A 21,722-nucleotide genomic window follows, 5' to 3' on the forward strand; every position below is an offset into this window, starting at 1 on the left:
AACTTGGCCAAACTTTAAAATCTGCAAGGAGCTGCAGCCAACTCTCCTCCCTCTTTCTCATCTTTTCCTCCGTTTGCCCCTGACGAGATGTCAAGACAAGTCCGATCTATGAAAGTCATCAAAACAGGTTCTTCCCTGTTCGTCCAAAATCATCAAGGACCACATTGACTCTTGCTCCGGCCGACTTCTGCAACCACTCCTTCGCCACTGGAGCCTTCCCCTCCCCTCTGAAACACTCTTGTGCACCTTCTCAAAAAACCCAGTCTTGCCCAGCTAACATTCGCCCGATCGCCATCACTCCTTTCCTGGACAAACTCCAGGAAAAGCGGGCCATCTCCCAGCTTGTCAGGGAGAAATCTCAAAAACGTGCTAATTCCCTTCTACCTTAGAGACCCCCAGCTCTTTTGCTGGACTCTATGACATCTCATGTAATTTTAATGTGATTGATTCTCCGTTTCTTTTGACATTGGAGTTTGACAAACTCAATAGTCATCTTTAAATTGTGTCACACAGCACCTTCAGTGCAGTGGCACAGGGAAGCCTTAGACTTCCCAAAGGTTTAAATATCTTCTCTTGGTGAAACTACTGTTTGAAAGAAGTAAAGTGAAATTGAATTTAATTACATTTTGTATCTTTCTAGACCCTGCACACACTATCTTACAATAGGGTGCTGGAGAGATGACTTAGTATCCCCTTTGTCTAGGTTCTCATGTAACATTTATGTTATCCTTTCTACAATTAATGGCTGGTGGCAGTGGTTTACCTTTTATTACCATTGTGCGTTTTAACGCGGTCTGCGTTTGCAGCCACAGTAAGGCACCCAAAAGTGCCCATTTCCTCAAAATGGCCCCAGTCTTCCTTTTTCGCCATTTGTCAGAAAAGTCCTTCTTGAGATTTACTCTGCGTGCTAAACCAGGTTTGGTCTCTCTAAGTTTGGTCTTTGGCGGGATTCACAAGTGAAGCCCGCCTCTGGCTTCAGCATGTCTGGCATGGCCAGGAGGTGAGGGAGTTGCCAGAAACTCCATGTGCTTAATCCCCTTGGTTACAGGAATGCACCCAAAAGATGATTAGCCGGGTGGCTGTCCGGCAAGGACACCCACCCTGCTGTGTGACTGAAAGCTTGGCTGGAATGAATGGGAGAAACCTGCATAAAAAGGTGAGGCTTTTTGGCTTGGAAGGCAGAGTTGACCACTGGACGAAGGAATCTGAAGAAATTGGAAGAGACGCCTGCTGCAACTCCTGGACCGTTGGGTTGCCCAGTGAAGCTCTGCTGCTGTGCTGAAACTTTGAATTAGCCTCGACTAGAGAAGCCCTGCAAGGACGACTTAACCCTTTGAGTTGGTGGGACCAATCAACTCCAAAATAAGCCCGTCTGGACATCCTCTCAAAGCTGGTTGTATTTCCACTGCAGCTGCTGCTGGAACCAAAGAGCCAACACCAGATTGTGTCGTTGCTTTTAAGTCGCACCCGAGCACAAGGAAGATCCTCCAAGTCTGAGACACCTCAACAGAGTGCTGGACCCCAGATGTGATGAAAGTCTAAGTGTTAACAGAGTACCGCAGTGTTGCTATTTGCTGTCGGACGCAAGGAGCTTAAAGACTGAAGAACCACTGAATCTAAGTTTGCCCATTGCTGCCGCTGACCTTCCCATTGCAGAGCAGGAGAGTCCCCAGATGTCCTCCCTCTTGTCCCCACCACTGAGGGTCAAAAACAGGATCTGCAGAGCTGCACAGGAACAGAAGCCAGCTGATGCAATTCTTCTAACCAGAGGTACTGTAAAGTCCAAGAGAACTTGCCTCTTGTTGTGTAGCCTTATTTGCTCTCAGTTGAGACCAGTCTTGGTTACCTTGCAGAGTTGTTAAAGCTTTGCCCCTCACAAGCCTCCCAGCTTGCGGCCCTTCAAGTTCCGTTTTCTACAAACATTGTGCAAGACTTTTTCTACCTACCAACAAAAAAGATCTTCAGCTCCGCTTGACATTGTTCAATTAACATTGGCTGTCCTGGCTCCCTGAGAGACTCCTCATTACCTCCGACATTGTGCTTTCGCCTTTCCCCCAGGAAAAGGCGAATTTACTCTGCTGCAGAAGGTTTCTAAAAGTACTTACCCGTTTATGAATAATTTTTTAACCTTTGTTTTATTCCTCTATTCTATCTTTTTCACTAAACTCAGTATTTCTCTAAATGTACCAGTGATAAATCAATGTCCACAGTGTCCTAGCTATTTAAGTCACCTGAGGGTGTAAGAAGTGTCTTGTGTGCCATCCCCAATGGGTATCATTTGATTTAGAGAAACTAAGAATGTGTTTTGAAGTATATCTAAGTGTTACATGTTTTGCTCCCTTTCTGAAGAAGGCTTATATAACTGACTGTGAACTAAATTAATCGTTTTATCAAGAAACCTTGAGTCTAAGTGTTTATTTGAATAAATGTACTGTGAAACTGTCACAACCTTACTGCTCATTGACCCCTCTTGAGATGAGCCTGGCTGCATGATCACACTACTAACCTGTGTAGTTCAGACTTATACCAAAGGTTGGGTCCCTATTGCCAGGAGGTAAAGGTTATTGTAGTGCACCCAACGGGTACTGCATACAATCTTGCCTAACATTCTTCACACAGATTCTGTTGGTTGCCTCCATGACCATAGTCTGGGTTCAGAGCTTCCAGAAGCACGCAAACTGCTCTCCTGAACATCCATGAAGACCTCTCCAACCTTGATTCTAATATCCCATCTGTCTTCTGCCTTTGACATGTCAACCATGCCATCCTGCTCAATCGCCTCTGTGATAATCTGGGTATGACTGATCAGGCCCTGGCCTGGCTGGCCTTCCTCTCCAACTTAGTTCCTTCCAGTCCTCCATCTCACTTTCTACGTGTGTCCTCCAGGGGTCTAACCTCTCTCCCTGGCTCTTCAACCAATACCTGGCACCGCTCACCCACTGCATTGCTGCTCTCTGCTCAAACTTTTAATGCTATGTGGAGGACACCCTACTCGTTTTCAGGCTACCCTCTGCCACCTCTTCCCCCTCCTCTCAGACTGTGTGGACAGGAGTGGTGCGCCACCAACAGCCTTGCCTTAATGCAGTAAGGCAGATCCTCCTAAATTGGCACACCTGCACCTTCCTTTCCCGTCACTCTGGCTGGCCTCCCTTGGCCCCCACCCTGCTCCCACTTGCGAGGCTAAGAACCTCGGGGGTCATCTGACTCCATGCTTTCCTTTTCTCCTCACATCTGACATCTCAAAAATGTCTAACTACCAACCCCACCTTCTCAGAGGTATTCTTCCTTTCCTCTACTTTCCCCCCGAAGCTCACCTTCTCCAAAGCTCTGGTTCTCTCTAGGCTGGACTATAGCACCAGCCTCTTTCTAAATCTGCCTGCAACCACTCAGTCTTCTGCAGCTCATTCAAAACAGGACTGCGAGACTTGTCCTTGGCCTCAAGCCCTGCGATCGTATCTCTCCAGCCTGAAATCTCATCATTGGCTCCCAGTGGCTGCAAGGATTAAAATCAAGACCCTTTGCATTGTCCACAAGGCTTTCTTGGCCTGGGTCCACAATACCTTCAACTTCCCCTCCGCAAAAATATTCCTACTTGAGCTCTTCAATCCTTCACCTCCAACTCCATCAGGGTCAATCGCTTCTCCAACCAACTAGTTTAGGGTAGATCCCCTTCATCGGCTGGGGGCTCCTTCTGGAACGGCCTCCCTACCTCTCTGAAACCTAAGGAGACCCATCTTCGGTTCCGGAAGCACCTCAAGACCTTCCTCTTTGCTTCTGCCTTTGCACTTTCTCTGCCCTACTAATCTGTCTGCTTTGGCACCAGGCACCTGGTTACCCTCCGAATTCAGGCCCAGATCCCTGCCCTCCCACCCACACTCACACCTGCACTGCCTCCTGGCAACACCCTGCACTTGGGTCTGTATCTGCAACCCTACAGCCCCCTTCCATCAATAAGGTGTTGTCTACACCTTATTCTCGCACTTACCACCTGCTGGCCGCACTACCTGTCGTTCTATCATGTGTTCAGCACTTTCCACTCCTCTCCCCGCCCCTCACACTCCCACCCCCTCCCCTTTTCTCTCCCCGGCACTTTCACGTTCTCAAAATATATCATAAGTACACACAAATGAAAACTTGATCAGAGTATGTGACAAAAGCCCAGCAAGTGTTGACAAACCTGTTCCCAAATTTGTAGCAGCAGCTTCTTGGTGGAAAGCCCACCAGCAGGAATGTAAACCTGGTGAGTGCAACAGAATACTAGCAAAAATCCAAGGCACGGAGAAGGCCCTACTGGGATAAACGCATACACTCACGAGCTGGCTTAAGACCGCCCTCGAATCACAGACATGGGTACTCAGATTTTGGCAAACAGCAAATTAGGTTGGTCCAAAAATCTACAGACACACACACAGTATGTACTTCCCATTTAGCGCCAGGAGCTGGTCTAAACATGTCAAAGCCACAAAGAGGGTGCAGCGATGGTAATGGGGTGAGCCCATGTGTACATAGTGGCCATAATGCGCTTGCCTCATAATTTGGCAAACAAAGAAGTGGACCAAAAACAAACATTTCGCAAAAGCACAACTTAAAACTTAGCACCGAAATGGCTATCAAAATGGTACATTGGGCTACTAACAGTAAATCAGCTTTACACCTGATGAAGCCGATCTAAAATTACAGCTGCCACCACCCTATGCGCTAAAACCAATGTAGGATGATCGTCCCCCGAGGGCCAACACATGCTACTTAAAAAGGCACCGCTAACCTATGAGCTATATGGGCAATAATAGGACAATATACTAAAAAAGCATTGGAAAGCAACGTTCATAATGGTACTACCTGGCAAAAATTTGGCAACAGCAGGAAAATGGTGCGAGTACCTGGGCATATGATCAGCGTTCCAGAAAATGCCCATCGAATGTCTACACAAGCAAAAACGGTGTGTTGTCAATACTTGTTTTAACAGGACTTCAGAGCAAGTAAGATACAAATCAACTGAAGAATGCACAATTGGTTAAGACATTTTATTACAGCATTAGTTCACTTACAGCTTTAATAAACCAATAAATCTCAGACAACTTGGATACAACACTAGCAAGCAATGTTTAATGATACCACTAGATACATTTATTTATAGCGAGCAAAAATGTAAAAGGAGGCAGGGTTTTGGTCAGGGGGGTATTTAGTGTTTGGGAATGCACATAGGGACTGGGCAGTCAGGTGGGTAAATTACAAATACCCACAAGCTGCGTCTCCCTCACATGTTCTCACCACCTCTGCTGTACTGAGACTGAACATATTTGTTTGAAAACTTACTGCACCACCTAATCGTTACACTAAAGGTTTGCAGAAGCATGGAGGCTTCAGCAGCAGTCCCTCGGTCCAAAGAAACCAGGATAGATCTAAAAACCAAAAGGGACACCAAACTCCCACAAAATTGAATTCTGCTTTAACACCATCTGTCAAGAGGATGGTTGCAGGAGTGTGAGGGCCAGAAAGAAAAGTCTGAGTCTTGTGGAACAAGTGAATGCACTTCTTCCTTCAGAAAGAAAAACAATTCTTGCAGTGGCACAGATTTGCCAGGTCTCAAATTGTACACGTTTCAAAGGGAGAATTCATAAGTTGGTGCTCAGGTCCATCACATTTTGAAGACTTACCCTGGCCAGAACCTAGTGCCAGAGGTCCAGCGCTTATGCACCCAGAACCCGGAGGGATGGTGAGAATTTAGTTCTATAAACAAACCATCTCAGTGCATTCTTTTCGGGACCATATAGAGGAAGATCTACTCATCAGTACCATCAGGTGTGCAAGGTTTCTTCAGAGCCAAGCATTGGGGCTCAGTGCTTTAACTCCATGAAGTACTCAAATGTGTATGCCCAAAGTGCTTGGATGGAGAAGCAATCCTGCCGCTGCTACATGTAGAAAACCCTGACTAGGATCAAGCCTGTCCCAAATCACTTATAATCTAGCTGTGAAACCTTGCATTACTTCATAAAACCCACTGTGATCACAGACCCATCTTTAGCATGGATATCAGCGTTGATAATCTGTCTCCTTCTCCGGAACTGACAAAAAAGTTCCCTAGACAATCAGCTGCCAGAACTGTTTACGGAATCCAATGCATCTCTTGAAACCCAGTAGCTAAAAGGCATACACAGCATAGGGAGGCAAAATTAAATTGGGAACATTTTAAACAGGGGGAAAAGAAATAAAGCACTAGGAGTAACTGCTGCTATTTAACAGTTGGCCAGAAAAAAACAGGAATGGGTGGACCAGTTGTTGACAGTCAGGGCTCACTACAAAAGTATGCTTATATGTATGCCACTTTCTTTCCACCTGCCAGTTTACATTTAAGTGACATTAATTTGGTGAAGCTAGTGCAGGCTTAACCAAACATTTGGGAAGGAGAGCAGGATGCAAGAGTACCGTGCACTTAAGGCACAACAGGATGCATCAGGTCATGAGTAGTGTAGATGCTAACAAAATGCCATTACAGAAGCAGATTGTATTTATTATAAAGCAAAGCCAAAGATGAAACACACTGTCTGGTACGCTGCACAGAGTTCAGCACGGACAAAGGATGAAAGCAGATAATAAAAGCGTTACCTGAATGGAGCGGAATCCTCCCTGTTAGCAGCAGCAGACACACAAAGGGAATAGAAGGAGAAGGGGAGAAAAGAGAAGCGTTGAAAAAAGAAACCCACGTTCACAACCAAACACGATGAGAATGCTACAGGAGTGCACAGAGTAAGGTGGCTTTGTATGGGGTTTCGGAGGCAGAAAAATAGCATCAGACGATGCCCATTTAACATATACGGTGTAATGTAAATAGGAGGCAGAAGCACAAGCAGGCACCCATTGTGGAGGAGAGGTGCAGAGCAGAAACCCTTTGTGGCCATCCGGTGCAAAGCATAAACACAAGCAGAGAGCTTATGGCATTTGCGCAAGAAAGGAACAAACCAATACGTTTAAAATGGAATCCAAAGCTGAGGCACAAGCAAGCATAAACCCTGTGTTGACATGGGTTGCAAGTGAGCAAACTGCCAAAGCTCTGTGGACATGGAATGCCTAGGAGAAAAATTTACTTCCACAGGAAACCAGTCCTACCTAGTTACTCCAAGTCCAAACATGACTTCACATCAAAATGTGCTACTTGGAGCAGTTACAACTTCAAACTGAGCTGGGGGTTAGGGTGGACACCAGCCATTGTGCAATCACGGTTCATTGCACCTCAAATCAATGTCGTTTTTCATATGGATTGAAATAAAATAAACGTTATAGATTTTAACTTCAGGTGCCACAGACTAGCAACTAAAGTTATTAGGAAAGATGTCTTTAGCCTCCCACCTTGAGAATCATTACTGGGCAAAGAAGCTTGAAAAATCTTGACGATGCAGGCTGCTGTAGTTTGGAAAGCACCAGGATATACACTAAGGGATCAGCTCTTAAGCTGGAACCCAAAAGAAAGCTTATAGATATCATGATTTTGTATGCGTCTTACTGAAACAAAAACATGCATAAAACTGATTTAGTGAAATGTGCCATCACTATTTTGGAAAAAGTAAACCGGGAAATCTGCAGGTGAAAGTGTCAAAAGTTATTTACAGGGGTAAGATCATTACTGGTCACTTGAAGTTAGGAGGGCTGATCAATTTTATTTGAAACAATCTAAATAGCCATATTCTAAACCAATTGGCTGCTGTGAACATGCATCATTGTCAAACTACTGTAGCCCCATTCTGGGAGGAAGTCCATGTCCAAGCAGTGCTAGTTTGGATTTCAAAACTCTGGCTTGGTCGATATATGTTTAGGCCACCTCGACAGCCAAGAGCCACAATGTTGCTATTTGTGGCAGACGCGAGGAGCTGAAGCACCGAACAGCCACTGAAAGGGAAGTTTGCCGGTTGCAAGTTTTGACAGTCTCAGTGAAGGAGTCCACCGACATGCTCCCTCTTGTCCCGACGACTGAGGCCCAGGAACAGTGAGATCTGCAGAGCTGAACAAAAGTCTTCTGCTGCATCTTTTCTTCATTTTAGAAAGGTACTGTACCAAGTCTAAGAGATTACCTCTTACTGTGGAGTTGCTTGCATCTTCTACTACTCACAAGTCTAACAGCTTGTGGCCCTACATGGATTCATCTTTTTCTCCAAAGACCTCTGAAACATTGTGCCAAAACGTTTCTACTTGCCTTCAAAGAAGTGGTTCAGCCCATCTAGACTCTTGCCTATCGACTTTGGCTTAGCCTGTGTTAAAAGTATTTGCCTGCTTAAGAAATATTTGTGGTATCTTGTTTGCTCTAATAATCTTTCCCTTTGGACTTGCTCTTAACTAATTCTGAATGCCAACAGAAATACATTAATGTCAACAGCACCCTAGCAATTGATATCACCTGTGGGTGTAGGTCTCTGCTGTATGCCATCCCAAATGGGTATTTACTGATTATGAACTTGAGTGTATAGTTTTGACGTACATTTGTGTGCTGTTTTACAGTGCTCCCCACTGAAGGCGGCTTACATTAACGGACTGATTAAGAATTGTTTCTTCAAGAAACCCTGCGTGTAAGTGTTTGCTTGAATACTTGTCACTGAGAATCTCTGTATAACTCCGCTACAGCTCACATTGACCCCTCTTGAGATACGCCTGGCTACTTGTCCACACTACCAACTTGTGTAGTACAGACTTATACCAAAGGTTGGGTTGCTATTCCCAGGAGGTCAAGGTTGGTGTAGTGCACCCTAAGGGTACTGCATACAATCATGCCTAACGGTCAAGTACAAACATCCTATATTTATGACCAAGAACACTATGAAAATGACCAAGAACACTATGAAAATGACCAAGAAGAGTACCCGGAGAGGGTCAATGAGCTTGTGACAAGCTTGCTCATTGGCCTTGGCTGGGTCGCAACCAGCCCGACAAAGCCTTTGTTGGGCCGGTTGCATCGTCCTCTTGGCCGATACAGGGAAAAGGGATCATGTGTAGTCCCTTCTCCCCCTTCCATGGCGGTCATCTAGTTTACTTTTTTCAATGGCTGCCATGGAAAGGGCCTAGCAGCCATTTTTGTGTGCTTTTTTCTCTAGTTAAACAGTTTCAATGCCGTTTCTCAATTTAAGAATACATGCTAGTGGTACTTGAACAATCGCCCTGGGGCATTATCCTACCAGTAATGCCCCCTGCTCGGAGTCTTTTGCTTAAATAGCACACAAAACTAATAGTAAAATACATATATACAATCACTCCCCCAATGTGTGAAAGGGAAGGTAAGGTAAGTAATTAGCAATAACAGGAATAACAACCCTAGGTTGAAAAGTCCATCCCCAAGTTGTATGGGGCTCTTGTGCCCAAAGGTTCAAAGTTTCCAAAGAGTTTTGTGGAGTGGTAAAAAGTTAGGAGGGTCCGGTGGATTTGAAGGTGGTTCCAGAAGACATCAAGTTTACTGTTGAGTGAAATGCTTTTCGAACTTTTGGAGGGCTTCAGCAACGAGTGCTGGCAAAGCTAATAGTTGTGAAACTAATACAAACTTTTAAATGGTGGAGATAGGGTGCAGATAAGTACTGGTGTAACTTAACCCTGTACTCCCATTTTTCCTCAGACTTGGCAGGTCGTTCGAGTGTCACCAGAAGTTGGTCTTCCCGCTGATGGTTACCGGTCGAAGTAGTCCAGGAGCTGAGGGTGCAAAAAGAGTTCCGATCAGGTATAGAAGCTGGTGCAACCTTTTCGTGAAACAATGCAGCAGGCACCAGTGCAGGACTCAAAGATCCTCTACTAGATGCGAGAAAGCTGGTTTCAGCGACAGTTACTGATGCAAGACGACAGGCATTGCAGATGTTGCGGTTGAAGAAAGCCCATTTTGGGAGCCTTGGATGCTGGGACGCTGACATTTCTCAAGAAGGACAATTACAAGACAAACTGAAGACTGAAGACTGCCGAGGACCCTGGAACAGTGATGCTTCTACCGCAGTAGCCCAGATATCATTGTCAGTCCAGTGGAGGGCCCACAAATACTTAATTCAAACTGCAGGGCCCCAATACGAGATTGGGAATGGTTGTTCCCACCTATCCACTGTGTCAAAGCACTAACAAGGATCATCTAAGGTCAGTAGCCAGACAGGGCTCCGCTACGACTGCAGCAAGTTTTGGCTGCCCGGCCTTCTCAGGATCTGTCCACAGGTCTTTCAAAGTCCTCACAGCTATGCAGGATACTTGGCTCTTCGTCAGAGCTCTAGGGAATGGCTGCAGGACACTTATCCAAAAACTTAAGTGACCACAGAAACCCAGCCCAACCAATTAAGATCTGCCCCTCACACACCTGAGCAGTGGTCCAATCAGGGACCACTGTTGGTGAAACCTATGCATATAACAGACAGACATTTTGTGAATCGGACCAGCCAGTCCCAACCCACTTCCTGCCTCGCAACCCACGAAAAGCACGGTTTTCCTGGGAAAATGTATGACCATACACTGATTCTCCCAGCAAGGCAGGAAGGCGGCTAAAAGGCGAAATGGCCAAACAAGTGAAAAATCTCGTGGCACTAGCCACAGTAAGTAGCCAAACACGGTAAACGCAAGAGCACTATACAACAGTAAAAATACTGAAAAACTAACTGCTGCCACCATCAAATCCTTGGTGTAGTTTAGGGTGATACAAAAGGATCCCCATTGCACTGTAAGGTGCTGTGCACAACATTAAAGTTAACCAAAACAGATAGCATGGAAAAGGAAAAAGGGAACCAGTACCAACATTCTGAAAGTCTTGTCAGTTTCCCCATAATAAGTGAGCAAAAGACCAGTGGAGTTCACGTCAAGATAAGGTGTTACAAAAGCAAAATGTTGGGGGTCCATACAATATGGAGGAAATGTTGCTCCAAAAGAAAACTTTGCTAACAAGCACCCATCCCAGAGCAACATCTGTTACTGCCAGTAGGCATGCTAGCCTCAAATACAGCCCATCCCCCACCCCCGACCCGGTTGAGACGAGAAGGAATGATGTGCTATTACCTGAATTTAGTATTGGCGCGTGGGCTCTTCCTGGTGTAATCTCTTGCCTCTGCTAAGAGGATAAGTTTCTGCCATGAATTATTGAACTGACTTGCTAGTAGTACAATTTAATTTTCTGGCTTGTGATTAAGCTCACTGGCCATCAGAAGGAGTCCTAAAAAATTGCCAGCATTTCTAGCTAGGCAGTGTGCGCATGTTTTTTCCAATCATACACTACAAGCCTGAGCTGGTATTCGACAGCAGTTTCAGCACAAGCTAGAATAGACACATTTATTATTGCCAGCATCAGCTTATTGCCATTGTGGGGCTGGCAATGGCAGATTCCTTGACAAGATCTGCACACCCCAAGATCTAAACAACCTGGGCTGCCCTTTATTCAAATATTGTGTTGCTTCCCAATAGAATAGAACACAATGCATCTACTTTGGCCAACCCTTTATTGCTCAAGAGTTTAGTTTTAACTCAATGCCACCACAAAAACCGGCAGGCATAAGGGGTATAACTACAGAAATGTTCCTGGGTTAGCTTTCTGCAGCTAAAGCACAGGAGCAGAGACCAACTGGAATCTTCAGAAAAAGATGTGAATTTTGGGAAGGCTATAGGGTGAAGCAGCATCTTAAGGATTTGGCACACTGACATGACATTTGGAAATCGGAGCGATAAGTAGAACAGTCTAGGAAATGAGAAGCCATGCATACAACCTAGAGTGCAACTCTCCTTAAATTGCCACTTTTGAAATTACCATTAAAATATATAGGATGCAAATATTTCAAAGATGATCTTTTTAAGCATAGCAGAAATGAAAATATTTCCGAGACAATTGCTACACAAGAACAGAATATGCGCATTTGTCAAGCGTCTCAATTACATGTCTGGATGACAAAAAAAGCGTTCTCAATCCTCATGTACGTACTTCCCATCAATACATGATAAAGTACTCGAGAACTGACAAGGATTCAACAAATTGGAACGACTATCCACCTTCAAGGCAATGTGCAGCACCCGCCGGGCAAAACAGGGCCAGAATACCTGCAGCACCAACTCACAAAATACAGGCCTAAAAAAACCTCTGATCAGGCTCGGCAATTCTATCTGTCATACCCGTGACAAAATCTCAGTCCAAGCACCCACAATCTTCAACTCTATCCCTTTAACCATCCATAGCATAGAAGATCACCTAGCCTTTAAAACGTCGGCCAAAACCTAGCTCTTCCCTTCAGCCGCATGACAAACTCAACCTAACTCCTGAAAGAAACTCATATCTTAACGGGAATTGTCCCCACGACTGAGGCTCTGGAACAGTGAGATCTGCAGAGATGCACAGGAACAGAAGTCATCAGCTGCATCTTTTCTTCTTTGCTAAGGTACTGTAAAACAATTCTAAGAGAATTTACCTGATACTGTAGTGCTTGAAACTTCCTCTAGTCTAATCAGCTTGTGGCCCTACAGTTGATTCTTCTTTTGATCAAAGATTTCTAAACTTGTGCAAAGACCTTTCCATTTACATACCAGAAGTGCTGCATCCTATACAAAGACTTTTGCCCATTGACTTTGCCTGTTGAATTGTATGACTCTAGGCGGATCTAAAAGTGTTTGCCCTGCTTAAGAATATTTGTGACCCCTTGTGTTATAACCTTTGCCTTTTACCAACTTTTTATGAGTATTCTGAATGCCAATAGTAAGATATTAATGTCCCCAGCACCCTTGTAACTCAAGTCACCTGTGGGTGTATGTTGCATCTGTGGGCCATACTATAAAGGTCTTGTCTGATTTCGAAACTCTGTGTACAGTACTGAAGTGTGTGTGTGTTATTATATTGCTCCCTTCCTCTTTCGATGGGATGGTCCGACAACGTATTCCATATCTTTGACAGGTAATGTCCACAGCTGTGCTGCTTCGGAAAATCTTTGGCGTCTGTGTCCTGTGTCGATGACGTCGATGCGCCGTCCCCAAGGACCTCCGACGGCCGACGTCACCCGATGTGATAAGTAGGACGCACGACGCCCATAGCCTCAGTTATAGTTTTTTCCCCAGAACGTGTGCCACCAGATTTCTGCCAGTCAGACACAAGATCTTGCGGAACGCAAGCTGCAAATCGCAAAAGAAATTCTGCAGCGGGGGAAGGCAGGGAGGGAGCGATATGGAATACGTTGTCGGACCATCCCATCGAAAGAACGTTACCAGGTAAGAAAGTAACTTGTTCTTCGACGGGATTGGGTCCTCCGACGTATTCCATATCTATGACAGACTCCCAAAGCAGTACCAAGCAAGGAGGTGGGAAAGAATTTAGAATACAAATTTAGCATGCCCAATCAAATTGCGGAATAGAGAACTGCCTTGACAAAGGCCAGATCTTGCCCCCTGATGGAATCGAGGGAATAGTGACATACAAAAGTATGTACTGAAGCCCAGGTGGCTGCATCACAGATGTGACGAATAGGAACTCACCTCTGCAGGACAGTAGACGCAGCCACTCCTCTGGTAGAATGGGCCCGCAAGCCAGCTGGAGGGTCCTTACCCCCAAGCGGTAACACTCGGAGATAGCTAAAATAATCCGAGACAAAGTCTGTTTCGTCACAGCTTGTCCCAAACGCTTTCCAGCGTAACCAACGAAAAGTTGCTCGTCCACTCTGACTCGGGACATGCGCGAGATATAAAAGCTCAACGCTCTCCTAGGATCAAGCCTATGGAGCCTCTCCTCTTCTTTACCAGGATGTGGAGGAGGATAGAACGCCGGAAGAACAACCTTCTGGCTCAAATGAAATTCCGAAACTACCTTCAGAAGAAGGACGAACTCTAAGGACAACCCTGTCCTTGTGACATACAGTGAAGGGTGGCTTAACTGAAAGTGCCTGTAACTCACTCACTCTGCGAGCAGAAGTAACCGCAACTAAACACAGTTTTCAGAGTCAACAGCCTCAAAGGGCAAGAATGTAAAGGCTCAAACGGAGCACTCATAATAAACTTAACAAGGTTCGAATCCCAACTTGGCACCAAAAAAGGTGATGGAGGGAACACATTAGTGAGCCCTTTCAAAAACTGCGAAATTAAAGGAATCTTAAAATAGGAACACTCTTCAGACGAGCGCTTAAATATGGACTGCGCCGCCAGGTAACCTTTAATGGTCCCCACTTGCAAGCCCCTGTGTGCCAAAGAAAGCAAAAAAGACAAAACCATGGGAATGTCGCATTCAAAAGGATCCACATTCTGAACTCTGCACCAGTCACAGAACTTTCCCCAACGGCAACGGTACAGAGACTTAGTTGCCGGCCGCCTGGCCGAGAGCAAGACCTCCATCACGTCTTCAGGGAGGTCCCAATCCTTATACCTCAACCTTTCAGAAGCCAAGCGTGAAGATTGAGGGATCTGACCTCTGGATGGAGAAACTGACCACCCGCCCCCTCCCGTGAGAGCAGATTGTCTCGGTAGGGAAGACGACATGGAGGGCAGATGGACAAGTCTAGAAGGTCCGAGTACCATGTCCTCCGGGCCCACGCCGGAGCAGTGAGGATCATCCGGGAACCAAACCTCCTTAACCCCTGCAACACTTGCGGGATGACGGTGACTGGAGGAAACGCGTACAGCAGTGGGAATGACCACTCCACCACGAACGCATCTCCTAAGGCTCCTTTTGGAGGAAATTCCCGCAAGCAAAACCTTTTGCACTTCCGGTTGACACTGGAGGCGAAGATATCCACTTGAGGGGTCCCCCAGATCTCCAGGAGAATCTCCTGAGCCAGCTCCCACTCGTGAGAGATCATGCTCTGACTGCTCAGAGCGTCCGCCGTCTCGTTGTCTCCGACCAGATGAACTGCCGAGATCGAAACTTCCTGCTGGATGGCCCAGAACTGAAGCTGCATCGCCTCCCTGCACAGCGGAAGTGACCCAGCCCCCCCCCCCTTTTTGTTGAGGTAATGCATGGCCCTCAGCTCCAACAGATTGATATAGAGTCTGGACTCCGACGGAGACCAACGACCGCTGACTGTCAGCTCGTTGGCATGAGCTCCCCAATCCGTGAGGGATGCGTCCGTCACGATCGTCACCTCCGGCCAGGGCAGCCAAAATGGGGCACCCTTCATCAGCTTGCCCTCGACAGCCCACCACAGGGTCCCGGGCTACCGAGGGCGGCACCTGAACAGGGTCCGACAGCCTGCCGGAGGACTGAGACCACTGGTGCTTGAGTGCCCACTGCAAAGATCTCATCCGCAGACGAGCCTCTGGCACCAGAAGAATGCAGGATTCCATGAGGCTGAGCAGTCTCAATAACTCGAACGCTGGGAGAGTCTGGGCAATCTGAAACTTGAGCACCATCTGCTGAATGTGAAGAGCCCTCACCTGAAGAGGAAAACACTGCCACAGGGACGTGTCGAGCACTGCTCCGATGTACTGGAGCCGCTGCGTTGGTGTCAAATGAGACTTCTTTAAATTGAGGGAGAAGCCCAGCCTGTGAAGGGAGTGGCAGGTGACGGACAGATGATCCAGGACTTGCTTGGGAGAGCTCCTCCTGATCAACCAATAGTCCAGGTAGGGGTAGACGTGAATCCCCCCTTTCCTGAGATGCGCTGCCACCACCACCATGAGCTTGGTGAAAACCCTTGGGGCGGAGGTCAATCCGAACGGCAGGACCCGAAACAAAGCGCGAGTCGCCAACCGCGAACCTCAGCTACTTCTTGTGCTTGGGATGGATCGGCACATGGAAGTAAGCATCCTTGAGGTCGAGAGACACCAACCAGTCCTGAAGTTGAAGGGCCTGGAGGACTTGAGAAAGTCACCATCTTGAACTTGTCCTTCCTGGGGAGCTTGTTCAAACCGCGCAAGTCCATGATGGGTCTCAATCCCCCAGTCTTTCTTCGAAATAAAAAAATAAGGGGAATACCATCCTTGTTCCTCTCCGCTACAGGTACCAGTTCTATGGCGCATTTATCCAGCAGGGCTTGAATTTCCTGCGCAAGGAGCGGATCCAGACTCTTCAAAGAGAGGTTCCCTGGTGGATTGTCGTGAGGCCTCTGCCGAAAAGGAAGACAGTAGCTGTGGGTTATGATCTCCAGAACCCACACATCCGAAGTAATGGCTTGCCACTCTACAAGATGCTGCGCCAGCCTTCCCCCAACCGGCGAACCATGGGACCTGGCCTCATGACTGAGTGGTAGCGGCTGCGGCGTTGCCTGAGGGCAAAGAGGCAACTGCCCGAGCGGCCTTGACACCTCGAGTACTTTTGTTTCCACCTCTGGCACTCTTACTATGTCCTCCGACTGCTAGCTCCTCTCGCTTTACTGAAGGATGAGTAATAGCGAAAGGAAACTCCCCTCCATTGCTGTCCCCTCGGACGAAAAGGCGGAGGTTGTTGAACTGCAGCGCCCAACGACTTCGCTGCAGCTTTGGAGGTCTGCAACCTCTCAAGGCTCTCGTCAGCCTTGCTGCCAGAAAGGTGTTCACCGTCAATGGGTATGTTGAGGAGCCGGGACTGCACATCAGGAGCGAACCCAGACTTCCTCAACCACGCAAACCTGCGCATTACAGTGCTCGCTGCATGGACCAGCTGACGCAATCCGCCAAGTCCAAACCCGACTGAACGGCCTCACACATGGCATCCTTGCCATCCTGAATCATAGCAAGGAAACCATCCCGTTCGTCCCCTTCGGGAATATGATCAGCCGCTAATGCAACACATTGCCACAGAGTGTGTGTGAAACGAGACAAGGCACATATGGAGTTGGCCGCCTGAAGTGCCATACCCCCAGAACAAAACACTTTCTTCGCCCAGCCGTCAAAACGTTTGTCGTCACTATCCGGAGGGATGGTAGGATACGACGCCTGCTTTGCCGGGGCCGTAGCCGCCTGCACCACCAAACTCTACGGGGTACCTAGACAAGTAGCAGGGGTCGCTACTGGCTGGATGGTATTTTCGCGACAAAGACTTGCCCACTGCCGCGAGACTCTCCGGAGCAGTCCAAGCCGCCGCCACCCTTCTCTGCAAAGCCATATGAAAAGGCAAAACCGGGTCAGTGGTTGGACCGAGATCAAGAATGTCCGTGAGATCACCCTGAACGAACTCCCCTGGGGGAGCCGACCAACCCAAGTACTCGGTAACCAGAGACATAAGGCGCCGATGACACGAATCGGCATGAGTGCCAGGCTCCGGCCGACAAAACTCCACCCCCGGGGAGGTGTCCAATCCACTGGCATCATGCAGTGACTGCCTCAGGTCATCAAACTGACTATGGCCCGAGATAAGTTCATCCGTAACCGGAACAGACCGCCATCAGAGCCTTCATCACCCTCTGAAATGTACTCCAGGCGGGGAGAGGAAAACCTCTGCGGACCAAAGCAGTGCCGGACCTTAGCCATAGCCTTTTTAGGGGCAAACCCCGTGCCACGGGTCCCCTCCGACACCACCGCCTCGAAAGGCGTTGAGGGCGCCGAGCGAGTCAGAGTCAACAGAACAGGAGTCGACGTCGAGCGTATCAACACAGTCCTCGAAGCCAGAGCTCCGAGCGTGTCTCGACAGCCTGGGCGCCGACGACCCCCTCGAAGACGGAACCTCGAGAGTAATAGACGACCTCAGCGTCACAGGCATCGACGTCTTCTTCGAAGACGGCACAGGATCACGCGGTCTCGAGCATGTCGAGGACCGGGACCTGGAACGGGCATGGCGAGAAGGGCTACCCTTGTCCGAGCGGGACCTCTCCCGCGAGCCGTGCCGACCACCGAGCCCGAAGGCGTACGGGCAGCGTCTCTCGACCGGTGCCGACCGACCCCATCGGAGGCGCAGACGGACCGGTACCCTGCGATTCCAGAATCGCTAGCATCTGCTTCCCGAAGGAAGCCCATTCCTCCGGTGTCACTTGCATGGAGGGATAAGCGACCCGCCGACGGGCGGAGTAGTCCTCGGAAGAGGACGGGGAAGGCGACCTATGCCGGCGCTTCCTGGAATGCCTAGAAGAGGCGGAGGAGTGGCGAGACCGACTCCTGGAAGGAGACCCACCGGACTTCCGACGACGCGGAGAGTCACCCCTCGAGTCATCGGTCGAAAGCCCCGCAGACCTCGACTTCCAGGGCTTAGACACCCGACCTACCGAGTTTCTTCTTGCGTTCTCGCAAGGCCTTCGCAGTTAACGAATGGCAGTCGACAGTCGTCCGTATCGTGGGCCTCCCCGAGGCACCAGAGGCAGGCGTTGTGCGAGTCCGTGACCGACATCTTGGACCCACAGTCCTCGCAGTTCTTGAAGCCCAGACACGGGGTCGAAGATGACACATCGCCACAAACAACCCAACAGGTTAAACGAACCGAGAAAGAAAACAGTAACTCCAACGAGTCGAGGCTTACCGAGATTCACGAAGTGAACACGTTCGCGGAAAAAACAGAAATGAGGCTATGGGCGTCGTGCGTCCTACTTATCACAACGGGTGCTGTCGGAGGTCGTCCTCGGGGATGGCGCATCGACGCAGACGCCAAAAATTTTCCGAAGCAGCACAGCTGTGGACATTACCTGTCATAGATATGGAATACGTCGGAGGACCCAATCCCCTCGAATAATTGTTTATGCAAGAAGCCTCGAGTGTAAGATTATTTGAATACCTGTAACTGAATCTTTGTGTAACTCCACTACAGCTCACTTTGACCCCTCCTGAGATGAGCCTGGCTGCTCAACACGCTACCAAAACTGTAGTACAAGCTTATACCAAAGGTTGGCTTGCCTATACCTGTAGTCAGAGTTGTGTGTAGTGGTCCCAGAGGGTACTGCATACAAACTTTGCCTAACCATTGGTAATTTAAGATGAAAGAAATTAGTACGGTTAGATATTTTTTTAAAAGACTATGAAATACTCAGCAACAGCCAAGTTTTAAGAATTCTCCACACTTTAGCGTATTAGTCTAATGAAAAAAGATCGGTCTAATTTTTTGCATGAGAAAGCATTTAAGTACACCCAAGAAGGATATGACCCGTTCCTAAATCAATCAGGACTCCAACAAGAACAACGGAAAGTGCACTTTGACAGTAACGCAGTTCTGCGAGTTCGGGTGATGACAATACACCCAACACAGGAGCTCTATAAGATACTAGAAACAATGGTAGTTTTCAAACTATTGGGAGAGGTAATTTTGGTAATCCAAGGAACCGGTCGGCCTAATCCTGGAAGACTAGGAACCCTGCAACAACGTTTTTTAGCACAGGACCCAGGGACGATTGGGATTATGCTCCACGTCAAACACAAAGCAAACAAACGTCAACCTTTAACTACTGCCCCCATATTGATAGAGTTTTGAATAAGGGCTTTGGATTTGTTCCTACTACCTATTATGATAAATTTAAGTTGGCATTGAGATTCATCAATTATTCAGGGAAATGTAGCTTAAGCAACGTTTTCAGAACAATCCATGAGGTACAAGAAAAGACCAGTGGTGTACACAATTCCTCTACATTCTACCCGCCTAAGCGAGTCTCACCAGAGGCTGTGGTATTTGAGAACAGGGTTTAATGAGCAATAGAACAGCTAGAGTCTACAGACGGACACTGTTTCAACATGTGTCAAGGCGTGAAAGTTTAGCAATTGCAAGGTTAGCCAATAACAAAATCATTTTGCGTAAAGCAGATGAAGGTGGTGCGATTGCGATGCCTGAACGGCAAGCTTATATTGATTAGTGTGATCATCAGTTGAATGACAGGTCATACTATGAGGAGATCAAGGAATATGCTGCATCGAGTTTATAGCTTTTAATCAATACAAAGGTCTAAAAAGCATACACTCGGGCTGGATTTGTAAACAGGAACAAGAGTTTTTTTAAAAGCAGAGTTCCCCCGTTATTCCCAAATGTTGTGTTATCCAAGATAATCACTTATAAACCGGCCGGGTCGCCCAATAGTATCCGTTTCAGGGTCTATACTTGAGGCCCTTTCAAAGTTTGCTGGCAAACATTTGAAACCTTTTGTTTTGGGGATGGATTCATTTGTGCAAGATACCACTGAGATAAACAATATAACAGAAGAATACCCATTGGCGACTAAGACAGCTGTTGGCGAGTCTAGATATTTCTCTTCATATTTGCATCCCTCAAATAGCTACTTTAACTAGGATTGAAGAATTGTTATTTTTTAAACCAAGGGATGGAGTCACAAAGTTTCATCCTGTGGTGTACCAAAATGGCATTAACAGAGCTATTTCTCTTTTAATAACAAGATGTTTCACCAAATACATGGAACGGCTAAGGGCTCCTCAGTGGCTGAGTCTATGGCCAAACTTTCTTTTGAATCATTCGAAATATTTAACTTCTTTAGCAAAACAAATCCTTTCCTACCAAGAATCCAATTGTGGAAAAGATATATTGACATTCAGGTGGTATGGAATGGTGATGCCACTATGTTTGAAGACTACGAATTGGATCAACAGTGAAGAAATCGCTTTTTGAAATGTACTGCTGTTCAAAGCTTATCTGAATCCATTTTTTTGTTTTAGAAATCACGTTCTGGTCTGATGAGACCAATAATTTGTTGAAAGCAAAACCATTCCATAAGGCGACTGATAAAAAATGATTTCCTTTTGTTTAGTGTTAGGCAAGATTGTATGCAGTACCCTGTGGGAGACTGCACCAGCCTTGTCCTCTTGGCAACAGTTAACCCAGCCTTTGGTATAGGCATGTACTACACAAGTTGGTAGAGTGACTGAGCAGCCAGACTTATCTCAAAAGGAGCCAGTGTGAGCTGTAGGGTTGCTACAGTTTCATAATGACAAGTATCGAAATAGCACACAAGGTTTCTTGATTAATTATTTATTAATTTAGCAGTCAGTTCAGTAATCCTTTAGAAGGGAGCAATTATGTAACACTTCAATATCCAAAGTACACACTTTCAATAAATCAGTAGATACCCATTTTGGATGGCACACACGTTCTGCACCCTAAGGTGATTTCAATAACTATGACAGTGTGGACATTGACATATCAATGGTACATTTAGAGCAATACTGAGTTTGGTGTGAAAAAGAAAGGGTTTGGGAAGGAAACCATGGTTAACAAGTTTCTCAAACAGATAAGTACTTTTGACCACCCCCCAACCCGGCACTGTAAATGAATCCTTTCCCAGCTATACAAGTAAGGAATGTATGACTTTTTGGAGGTACAGATCAAAACAAAGTCAGGAGGTTATAAGAGTCTTCAGGGAGCCAGTACAGCCAATGTCACTTGAGCCAAGTCTAGGGGAACTGATGCACTTCTTGAAGGCAAGTAAAAAGTCTTGCATAATGTGAGACCTTTGTAGAAAATGAAATCACTGTTGGGTAACAAGCTGCAAGGATTGTGATGGGCAAAGCTGCAAGCAACTCTGCAAAAGGTAACATCTGCAAGTCTCAACTGAGAGCAATCAAGTTATGCAGCAAGAGGCAAGTACTCCTTAATTTACGGTACCTTAGGTTTGAAGAAATTGGTTCCAGCTGGCTTCGGTTCCCGTTGTATGACTGATCCGGTTGTTCCTGGGCCTCAGTCGTGGGGACAAGAGGGAGGACGTCTGGGGACTCCTGCACTACGATTCGAAGGATGGCGGCAGCAATGGGTAAAGTTCAGATCAGCAGCACTTTGCGGTTTCAGCTTCTCACGAATAGCACCACCACACTGACACCTTGTGGGCTTTCCTTGCTTCTGGGGTCCAGCACTCTGTTGAGGTGGCTCAGGGTTGGTTTGTCCCGTTCCGAGGGCGTCTGGAGGATCTTCCTGGAGCTCGAGTCAGACT

General features: G+C 47.1%; 1 protein-coding gene across 11 annotated transcripts in view; it reads right to left on the reverse strand.

Annotated features, from left to right (window-relative positions):
• The window catches only part of EIF4G1 (eukaryotic translation initiation factor 4 gamma 1), a 1,670,216-nt gene that overhangs the window by 911,061 nt on the left and 737,433 nt on the right, over positions 1-21,722 (reverse strand). For 8 of the 11 annotated variants that reach the window (XM_069618798.1, XM_069618804.1, XM_069618800.1 and 5 more), the window contains one exon: positions 6,607-6,627. The exons of the other annotated variants lie outside the window; for them this stretch is intronic. In XM_069618798.1, coding sequence (XP_069474899.1) covers positions 6,607-6,627 — 21 coding nt within the window. The remainder of the gene's footprint in view (positions 1-6,606; positions 6,628-21,722) is intronic. 11 annotated transcript variants of the gene reach the window in all.

This window comes from Ambystoma mexicanum, chromosome 10 (assembly GCF_040938575.1).
Source record: "Ambystoma mexicanum isolate Mex_15411 chromosome 10, UKY_AmexF1_1, whole genome shotgun sequence".
Taxonomy (NCBI): Eukaryota; Metazoa; Chordata; class Amphibia; order Caudata; family Ambystomatidae; genus Ambystoma; species Ambystoma mexicanum.